The sequence below is a fragment of the Blennius ocellaris genome (genome assembly GCF_963422515.1).
Source record: "Blennius ocellaris genome assembly, chromosome: 5".
In the NCBI taxonomy this organism is placed as follows: Eukaryota; Metazoa; Chordata; class Actinopteri; order Blenniiformes; family Blenniidae; genus Blennius; species Blennius ocellaris.
In genome coordinates, this window is record NC_137654.1 from 12,802,998 (window position 1) to 12,814,377 (window position 11,380).

Below are 11,380 nucleotides of genomic sequence, written 5' to 3' on the forward strand. Positions count from 1 at the left end.
AAAATCTCATGGATTGTTTCTTGGATGAGGACAAATCGTCCCTGAATCGTTCATGCAATACCGACGGGACAATTCGGAAAGGAATTTCCCCTCTGGGGATTAATACAGCACCGTAAATAAATACATTTGCATTAATAGTTTTTGGTAAAAGTTGGTAAAGTACCCGAGACATATATACATACATACCAATAAATAAATAAATACACATGGATAAAAACATAACCTTTAGCCGATCTGAACCCCCTCTGAAGTTCTCTGGTGCCCCCCCAGGGGAAGTCGGCCCACGCTAAGAAAACCAACGATCGAAACTAAGCCTTCACGCCTGTCACAGTCCAACATTCCAGCAAGTTTTCACCTAAAATAGTGTCATCCTCGCATTTATCGGACCTCAATGTTTGTGTCTCCACAGTGGAACATAAGGTCGATATGCAGCCTCATCGGGACGATGCCCTCACCAACAGCAAAGGACAAGAACACACAAACACACACAGGAAATATTGGGTCCAGCCTGAGTACTTGACCTAAATACCAGGCTGCTTTGCGTCACCAGGCCAGAGTGTATAACATTCACACACAAGTGATGAGACGCCCCGAATTAATGAACGAAGACTCTGTTGTTGTGTACATTCACATCTGGATCTTTCCACCAACATTTCTCAATGTCTGCAGCTCCTTTTTTTTTTTGTTGGTTTTTTTGGGTCACTGACCGAAACGCGAGGGATAAATAAAGCGAGCGAAGTGGACAGTCTGTCCGTGTCGTACCCCGTCTCCCGCCCTCTTTTCGATGTAAGCAGATTACGGATGACGGCTGACATTTTACTACTACACAGCTGGAGAATCCTCCACGTCACAAACACACACGTAACAGAGGACGCAATGTTGGGTTATTCAACACGCGCGCGGGTGCGTGTGTGCGTGCGTGGGGGATTCCAGGAAGTAAACCAGAACGAAATTGATCCAGAATTCACCATGAACGAGAATTCAAACTGTTCATTTAAGCACATTGGGCAAAACAAAGTTACAGAAGGTCTCAGCTGGATGAGTCAACATTAATCAATTTTGTGTCCCTATTTTCCAGGAATTATAAATATAGCTATTCATTTGCGGTTATCCAACATGTTTTTTGGAAAATGTGAATGAGAATTGTGTAACGCTTGACTTTTGTAACGGCATCGAGAGGTCAGTTTGTGGGAGTCTTGATGTAAAAATGAAATCCAAACATTGTTCTAAGCAAAACCGAAGGCACATGTGTTCTCAGCAGGAAAAACATCATCTCCTAATCTTGATCAATTGTGTTAAAGAGTCATTCACTTTTATAGTTACTTTTGGCGGTAAGTCTTGACCATTTCCCAGCCAAGGTTTTTCCACCACTTTATTTCAGCAGAAGATTCTTGAGCGTTTCTCCCCGTTTTACTAAATTTCTGTGGTCACACTCCAAAACCGGTTTATTGAAAGTTAGTTTTTGCTTATTTGACTCGGGGTATATTTCTGCGAAAATCGGAAATGCTGTGTGCGAGTTACTCATTAGCCAATAGTCAGTTAAAAACATAACTTCAGTTAGAATCGGAGGCTGTGGGGTGGCTGCAGATGATTAGTGGTTCAACAGAGACCGAGGACACCGGTTTTATTTAACCCTCTGCTGCTCTCCTTGTTATTATGTACAGTAAATGTGTGGTGTCATCATATGATAGTGAGAGACCTCACAGCCTTCAGCAGAAAGACTGCTGATGTTTCTTAAGTTACCTCCGGGGGGGGGGGGGGGGGGGGGGAGTCATTGCGACTTGCATCACAGCTGGCGCTACAATGACTCAACGCTGCCATCTTTTACACATAAATGACATTTTAAATACGGCCCCTTTAAGGCCCACAACTTTTAAAAATCAAAATTGATGCAGACAATATCTAGCAACACTTTTCTGACGGTCTGGGGGGCTTTTGAGTACGGCGGCCATGTTGAGTGTACCACAATCAGGAACATTTTTGCACAAAGTTCCAAGAAAGCAGAGACGGGACAAGGTGGGTCCAGGAAGTGAAAGTACAGGTTGCTTGTCCTCAATATACGTGACGAACAGACACACATCAGCTCCCTGTTCTACAAAAGGCGTTGATCACATTTCTGAAATGCATGAAATAACCGGGTGACACCGTCTCCGCCGTCTCTTGTTCTCTCCCACCTCTTCTCCTCTCCATGGCTTTTGGCTCTACCTGCCAACACCTTCTCTTCAACCTCCCCCTGATCAATTAACAGTCTGAACCTTTGAGTCTGAGCTTGGGAGTTTCTCAAACTTCTTTCCTCCTCCACACTTCTGCTCTTCTCATATGCCACCTTATTCTGCTCCTCGGCCCTTCGCTTTCTCTTTCATTTTCACCTTATGACCCACATCCGTGTGCAAGTCCAAGCGTGCTCAGTGGCAATCGCTGATCCTCCCCCGTTACACAATTGCCTCCAAATGATATGTATTTGGGATACAGTATCATTCAGTATGCTGCAGTCTTTCACAGGTATAATTACCGGTAGTCTGACAGTCTGCTCCTTCACGGAGCAGACTTGCACATCACAATGTACACTATGTTCGTTGGTCATGACATGAGGACGCTCTGTGACTTGACTGAAGGAGAAGTTGTGACTGAGCAAACGATCCTACTAACTCAAGTTTCCGATGATCAATTCATATCATTGTACTGGGTTAAAACCTGAACTTGTGCATCGCACCGAGACGCTGAAGCAAAACTCCATTTAACAACCCATGAAACTTCTCAAGCTATGATGGTAAAAACGTGATTGTTTAAACTTTAAAGGCCAGACTGCTTACAACAACATGGAAAAATACATTTGCAAAGACAGCCTTTAACATTTATTGTGGTCATAACTCAGCAGAACGAGCACTACAAAGAAGGGTCATAAATTTGAAGACTATTATGTCACTGAAGGAATCACTTTGACGCTTCTGGGTATCAATAATGCCTCATGAAATCACCAACCTGTAAGCTAGATCCATTATCAAACTCTGTTCAAAAACTGCTCACCAGATTGAAGCCAAAGAAGTTTCAAGTCATTAAGGAAGTCAGCAAACATCAAAAGCCAAAGCTGCTGATTTTATCTGAGCGACAGCTTCCAGCACCAACAAAGTGCTTGTGAGAAAATGTAAGTGTGGTGGTGGAAGGTAGAAATAAAAAAAGTGGCGATGGCCCAAGGAGGAATGTATTAACGGGGTCAGTGGGCTGCTTTAAGAATGGGAACATGCAACACCCAAAACTTCTCATTTGTTTGGCTCGAGAGGACGCCTCAGGAGGCTGCAGCTCACAATGAGACAACCTCATTTTTTTTTTTTTTAAGTGTCCTATTAGCCTTTCCAGTGACTACACACAGAAACACACACACACTGGGATTGAAAGTTGCTCCGGAACAGACAGACAGGCCATCGTCGCGCCGGACGAGAAGGGACGCTTATGTAACTGTTGCCGCTGGCTGTTACACAACCAGCATGTTCCCAAGAACCTCACGTCCTGTTCGTGGACACACAAGGATGCACTGCGTCGCGACAGACAGACAGACAGACAGACAGACAGACAGACAGACAGACAGACAGACAGACAGACAGGCAGACAGGCAGACAGGCAGACAGGCAGACAGGCAGACAGGCAGACAGACACACACGGTGAAACATGTGAAAATTCCGTCAGCGGATGGATTTTGTGCCTCGCTCCATCTGACTCACGTTGTTCTCCTACTTTTACAACTGCAAATAATGGCCATAAACGCAACGTGCCATGGAGGATTTAACTGGGGATGGAGCGCCGACACAACCAGGAGTTTTCATTGTGATAGAAAAGTTGATTTTGACTGCCACACACTGTCTGATTAAGGAGATTAAAACACCTTGATGTTTCAATAAAGTCTTTTTTTAATCACGAGCTACATAATGTATCACATTTTTAACCGTCAGCTGGTCAGGGTGAAAGACAGAGGACAGAGAAAGACCCATTAACGCATGCAGGAGATACGAAGCTTCAATTAACCCAACAAGCATTTCTTCTATCGTTGGAGGAAATCGGAGTACCTGAAGGACCTCACGCTCAGTGTGAGGACATGCAGAATACGCTCAGTAAATCCCCAAGTCCAGGCTGAAACCAGGGATATTCTAATTGTGAGGCGAGACCAATGACCACGAAACCACCAAAATATTAAGTGTCTCCCAGATTTATCCCCCCCCCCACGTGATTCAAATCAAAATAAAACTGCATGAGACCAGAGCACTTCTCTTAAAAATGAGTGGTCCATTTGACATTCTGTTAAAAACAGGAAGGAAAAGGTGCATTTTTCTGTAGCTCATGATGTAAAAACTCTTCCCCCGAAAGATTTAAACTATTTAATAAAAAGAAAAAAAAAGCGCATTACACCAATTGGTTAGATAACGTGACTTAACTGAGACAAAAATAAACTATAATTACAATAAAACTAAATCATCTCCCAATATGAACACACACACATGCACACGCACACACCTTATATAACCAGCCGCCCTGAATGAGTTATTAAGGCTGTGTTATTAGAGCGAGGCAGGTGAGTTATGAAACCCCCCTGCTGGCAGTGTGTGTGTCACAAAAATGGTGAAGATATGAGCACGACGAGGAGTGGCGGCGGTAGAGAGACAATAGTGAAGCAACGGTGAGGCAAAAAGAGAGAGAGAGAGAGAGAAAGAGAGCGACCCCAGCAGAGGGGTGAGGCGAGGTAGAACAGGCTGTTTGTAGGCCAGTGTGTCACTGCTGCTGAGGAGGAGGAGGAAGAGGAGAGAGGAAGGAGGAGGAGCGAGCAAGGCGGAGAGAACACACACACACACACGCACAAAGTCTGGAAGCCGCTACCCATTATCAACGTGCACCGGTCGGTTACGTAAGGCCTTCCCGGCACCATTTAGGACACAACGTGTACTTGCATTCTCTGAACAGCCTCAGAAAAAGTCCGATCTACTCAAAACCTCACTGCCTAAACCTTCAAAGAAATGCATATTGCAAAACATCAGATTTAATAAAGTTGAATCTTGGTCTGCTGATGCTTCATCAGCTTAGTTTTCTCACCTCTAAAGAGAGGTAATGTAGACCTGAATCGCACAGTATCAAATATTTTCAGTCAAAAATAGGCAGAACTTTGCAAAACAAATAACCTAATGAAATCTACAAGCAGTCTTGTAATGCCATATTGTACCACTCGAATATGTGGAAAGTATAAGAAGAATCCGTAGCAGGCGTTTTGAGCAAGAGATACAAATAGAAGTTCAATAAACATAAATAACTACGAACTCACGACTGCCGCTCACTGAACCACAGTGACGTCACTTAAATCAGTACAGAGTACAACGGAAGACCTCAGATTTTCCTACTCATTATGGTCAACTGTGTTACATTATTTGGGATAACTGCACGCAAGTATGAAAAGATACAAGTTCATGGAATCATTGTTGCTGACTGATTCATTGGAGCTCATAAGATTAAAGGATATTTGCATTCTTCAGTGTTCATAGTGACGTTTGGACGGAATTTTTTTTTTGGAGAACCTCGGGGAGAAAAAATCTGATTGTTTAGCCTGGTGTGCATGTGGCCTTAAAGCCTGATCTGGGCTAATACTCGGCGGGGTATCAATAGCCTTACAATAATGTTTCATATTTCACAGACACAAACGGCTCTCCAAGACAACAGGAAGCCGGAATACTCAATTTTGTTTCACCACAGGCATTAATATTCATGTTGTACTGCTTTTGGTGGACATTTTAGCAAACGATAATATCCAATTCCATCTGTTCAGATTCAAACCTTTGACTTGGAAATCAGCTTAAAATTTGTGTGCATTTGAGAACCGTTTCTATAAAATCTTACCACAAGCGACTTTGCCTGGAAGTTGGATTGTATGTAAACTTTTAGTCCGCGAAGGTTTTGGATTTGAACGCCACGTCTGATGGCCAATCAGGTCACTTGTAGCGCAAGTCTCCACGACGAATCGACGCCCCATACAGTTACTAATAACAACCGTCTGCCTTTGGTTTGCCAGTCAGTGGTTGATCATTTACATTACTCAGCGACGAACAATATCAAGAAGCATATAAAGTAAACCCTTCAAAATCTTATTGTTGCTATAAAGAGTTGTGGTAAAACGAGGTTTTATCCAAGTAATCACAGAGGAATCTTCAAATAAATATGTCCAGAAGTTCTGTAATGGTTGTTTGGGCCGAGGGCACGCCCTGTCCCCAGGATGTTCACCATCTGATCACCAGTCTGCTGTAATGTAACATTATACAGCACTGCAGCTATTTAATGAGAAGCAGAGATGGGGCGAAGACAGTGGGAGAGGGTGGAGGTTGAATAAGGTGAAACGCAGACAAGAGGACTTCATTAGGGAGCGCAGTGTAACGGAGGCACACACACAAAAAAAAAACGAACAGAAAAAAAGGTAAGGATGAAAGCTGTAATCGGAGAGAGAATGGAAAGAGGGAGGGGGAAAGGGTCAGACAGAGAGGAAGGGGAACAAAGTAACTGGCAGTGGGCAGTGATGAGAGGAGGGAATAAACCTTGGAAAGGAGAACATTTACACGAAAAGAGAACAAAGGAAGCCGCTCTGTGATCTGACCAGAGGAAACGGAGGAATCAGAAACACTGAGGTTCAACAAAGAGAACATTAGGGAAGCGGGAATGAGAGGGAATTAGAGCCATGTGGCCGGCCCGGCGAAGCCTACATCCTCCTCGCTGTGGCGTTACGAAAGCAGCCAGACGGCACGTGCTCGTGGTGTTTGGCCTGGTAACCCTGTGCTCGCCGGGACAGGACAGGTTGTTCCTGTCTGCCGTGCCCCGGCCAATTACAACTGCCGCTCAGCAAAAGTGGGAAAAGAAAAGAGAAAGACAAGCCACTTCCTGTCCGACTGTACCATGGAGGTGATTCTGCTGTTAAAAGCTGCAATTTCCTCAAAACAGTAAGGAGTTCATCACTGGTGGACAGACTGTACTAATAGGAAGGTGTACACACACACACACACACACACACACACACACACACACACACACACACACACACACACACACACACACACACACACACACACACACACACACACACACACACACACACACACACACACACACACACACACACACACACACACACACACACACACACACACACACACACACACACACACACAATAGATTTGAGGGAGAACAGTGTGTTCTTTTAGCCCCTATCACTACTCCACATACCTCGTTCGCAGTGATGACAAGGCATCTACTGTCTCCTCTCTTCACACAGCCCGGCACCCGAAGCAATCCCAAGAATTACGAGCGTGCGGATGTTGCTAATTTTTCCATGAAGAATCCGTGTCAGTGCTTGTCGGACTGAACAGAAAAAAGCCAGTGAGAGGCTAACGGCAGAGCGACGGTGCCACCCAAAGCCAGAACAAAACTAACAATGAGAGGTTTTCAAAAGTGGAAATCCCTGACTGATCAAGCAGCTCCTGAATAATGATCCGATGACCTTTTCAGCCACTTCAAAGTAACTGTTTGCACAGGGCAAACTCACAGCTTCTGTAACACTCTGCAAGGAAAACGCTCCCACTGAAGGAGTGTTTCCTTCTCCGACGAGGACACCGCGGAGGGTAAAGCCGTCAGAACAGTGTCGCGTGTCTGATTGATTTTTTTTCTTTCTGGAATCAATAAACGTGGATGATCGTTTATACAAGGTGGACTACGCCGGCGTTACAGAACAGTGCACCCGGACAGCATTACCAAACACATTAATGAGGTACAGGAGGAGCTTGAGGGATAAACCACAGTCCACTGGAACATTTTGTTTCAGCAACCTCAAGTTTCTGTGAAGTTCGTCACTCAAGACCTCAAATGGCTTTAAATTACCGTCTGGTTCATGTGCAGACACAACACAAAGATACTGTTTTCAGGGAGGATAGACTGTTCTTTAACAAGAAATCCCATAACAATGAAGTTTTCAAGTGCTGATCAACTGATATTCGAGGTAACGAGAAGATGATTATTGCTTTCGGCGGCTCCCTTCCAAGGTCAACACCGTGGATAATGATCTGTGTGTGTGACTTGGCGCTGGACGCCTTCCCTGACTTTAACTCGCAGTGGGATTTGAACCCCCACCTTCCAGCCAATTTACCGTTTTCACCTCGGGCACCATTTTAGTAAATGACACATTCGCGCATGTAATTGCATTCTCTTAAGTGTTATTCAGATGAAGACTTGAAGCGAGGATTGCGTGTACTAACCTATAATAGGAGCTTACATTACGTGTCACCGAACAGCACAGTGATAACCGGTTTTTGTCTTTGCTCGTTCAAAGACAAAGATAAATCACGTAATGCACTCAAAATGACTACCAAGCAACAGGTTTTTTTTTTTTTTTTTTCTTTTCCAATCACCCACACGTGGTGCCGCCCGCTGTGGCGTGCTCTCCTTGCATGCCGCCTCACGCGTTTACCCCCCTAACCCACTGGTCTGTTGAACCATATGTTTTCCAGCCTCCACATGCTCACACTTCAAGCATGGCTCAGTCCTATCCCGCTCCACCAATCGCGCACCAGCATTGGTTTAGGTAACCCTAGAAACAGCCAATGGGAGGGCGGGCCTGATATGACAACACGGGAGAGAGGCAGCAGGCACGCGCTGGAGACACCGGCTGAATGATGGTGTGAGGGCGAGAAAAATGGGACGGAGCCGAGAAAATGGCAGAAATGAGAGAAATGTAGCTTAAAACCAGAAAAGGTCAGAGAGATAAGGAAAAAACAAAAGCTAATAGGTTGTGTATTTTTTTTTTTTCAAACGTGTGGCTTCACTGTTACACAACAATGTTAAGTAACTTCACAAGTGCCAATCAAGTCTTGCCGCAACATTTGGGCACTTTAAAGATAGTCTCACATGTCAAACCCCTCTCTTATTGAGTCATTTTGTTTATTTGAGCCCTTTCTTTCCCATCTGTCCATCTCCTCCTCAGCATTCATGATGCTTTCTCTGAAACAGGATGCAGCCGTTCTGCAAGCTGGACATAACCGGCATTTATCATCTCATCAGATCAACCACTGAGAATCAGTGAGACCTTTCTCTCCCACAGTAAAACATCTATTCTGGTAAGCTTCCAACACATTTTTTCTCCAGGTCATAAAATTCAGCCAAAAGTCAAAGAGGTGATCTCACTTACCTCCGAATGACTCTGATTCGTCCAGGAGCAGCATGGTAATTGTGGAAAGAGAAGAGCGGCTCTCCTCTGCCTCTCACTTTCAAGAATTGCCTCTTCTTCCAGAGAACGCTCAAACTATTTAAAGGATATGAGGAGGTGTACTTTCTCCTCCTCTCGGTCTCGTTTTACACTCCGCTGCTCTTTAATCGACTGCCTCAGTGACGGACTCTCTGACTGACGACGGGCCGACGCCGTGCGCTCCTCTCCAGTCAATAACAATGTGAATGCGAGGCTGAGGCAGGCAGGAGGGCTGGCAGCTGAAAACTTACATAACCCTTCACGCTGGAGCCGGGGCCCTGCTGAGGGGGGACTCGCACTGGCCGACCAGTCCTCCGCCCCTTCTCTTCCAAAAAGGAGAAAAACCACTCCCCCCTCAACACCCGGAGGAATACAGAGCATGTACGGAAGCAGGCGTCTGCACGCTGGTGGCGTCTGCGTGTTTGTCAACCTCCTCGAAACACCTCAACACAAAAACTGACTGCGCCAAAGACGGGATGGCACGGATATGAAGGATACGTTCAAGAGCCCACGGCGACGCGTTGAAGCAATAACACGGGAGAGAGTAAAACCAGGTTAGCCACACACAGTGGCTGTGTGGTCAAACAGCATGCCACACATGGATAAACAAAGGAAAACATGCCATTTTAATTGTCATACCCACTCTGAAATGAGTTTGAGATGATTGGGCACGTTGGACACGAGTAAACGACAAAACAAAACACCTGTTGACCCTGTAGTGTGTTGCAGTAAGGGGACCACAGAGGAGGAATGTGGCCGCATAAAACCGTGTCAAAGGTCTGTTGAGGCGACACGTTTAACCTCAAAAATGGTCACATGATTCGCAACGCACACAAACACATATACCATTATATATGAAGGATTCTAAATAGTGCAAGATGAATGCAAGAGAAAAAGGATTTAAACTGTCACTTCAAAGTGAAGACCCATCAAGAAGCTGCGATTAAAATGCATCAGAATTCACTAAAGCATGTCTGTACACTTTTACGCTGGAAAACAGAAAACTCAACAAAAGTTCCTTTAGCACCGGACAAGTCACAAAATGTGCATATGCACTAGAGCCTGTATCACAAATTAGAATACCATGTCTTGCTGTATTTGTGCTTTGTAACATAAAAACAAGGGCAGGACAAAAGTTTCTTTCAGAGCGAGAAAATGTGTGATTTTTGCTGTTTTTAAACCCAGTTGTAAAAGTCTTTCCCAGATCTCTGTTAACCAACAAAAACATACAAGAGGCACTTCAACATGGATTAAACGCTTGTTACGCTGGGGTTGGAAAGTACATTTAGTACGATACAGAAACCATCCAAATATTGGTCTTCAGACACATTTTAGTGTGAAAACAGAAAATGGAGTGATTCAAAGAAACTGACAAAACATCCTTGTAAACAAGAGGACGACTGTTTTGGGCTGTTTTTTTTGGGGGGGGGAACCAGGACAACTCCTATGACTATTTCATAACATACCTTATGAAACCTCTGAGCTGTGCTCTGTCTGAATGGTTCTGCTAAAGACTTGGCACAGTACCACATATAGGTCAGTATGATAGAACCCCTCCTGGGCTCTGGCCACATTCATGATGAAAAAGACAATGCAGCAGTAGAAGCACCAAACACTAAAAAGAAACGTTTGTGAGGAAAAAAAGAAAAAAAACAAAAAAAAACAAGCTGCCATGCAGCCAATCACACACTGAACTAGTCAGTCAAAAGAAATGTTAGTTACTCACCCATATCATGTGGCTCAGAGTTTTTTTTGCCTCCTACTCGGTTGAGAGATCCATGTCACCTTCTAGTACTTGCAGCCTTAGGAACTTGCTCCAGCTTGTGTGTGGTCTCCTTTCGCACAGTTAACACACTCCCTCACTGTCCTGCCTGAGCCAAGCGTGTCAGAGTGTGCGTGTGTGTATGCGAGAGTGTGTTTCTGTGTGTGTGTGTGTGTGTGTGTGTGTGTGTGTGTGTGTGTGTGTGTGTGAGGCTCTGCACAGCTACCCTCGCCTTGCAGCTTTACCGGCAGTCCCAGTGTGGACAGAAGGCCAATGGGACAATTACAAAACAATGAGTCGCTGAAAAGAGCCGCAGACTGTCGTGTGTAGGAAACCCCCCTCCCTCTGCCGCTAGTGCTGCC

At 44.8% G+C, this 11,380-nt stretch overlaps 1 protein-coding gene across 3 annotated transcripts in view; it reads right to left on the reverse strand.

Moving 5' to 3' along the window:
* LOC308130180 (helicase ARIP4-like) overlaps positions 1 to 11,097 on the reverse strand; it is a 36,595-nt gene extending 25,498 nt beyond the window's left edge. The window contains exon 1 of one of the 3 annotated variants that reach the window (XM_080496395.1): positions 10,983 to 11,097. In XM_080496395.1, coding sequence (XP_080352521.1) covers positions 10,983 to 10,986 — 4 coding nt within the window. In that variant the 5' untranslated portion in view covers positions 10,987 to 11,097. Of the gene's footprint in view, positions 1 to 7,245; positions 7,335 to 9,199; positions 9,442 to 10,982 lie in introns of those variants that run through there. The other 2 variants (XM_080496393.1, XM_080496394.1) reach the window with 2 other exon arrangements.
* Positions 11,098 to 11,380: the final 283 nt, after the last annotated feature.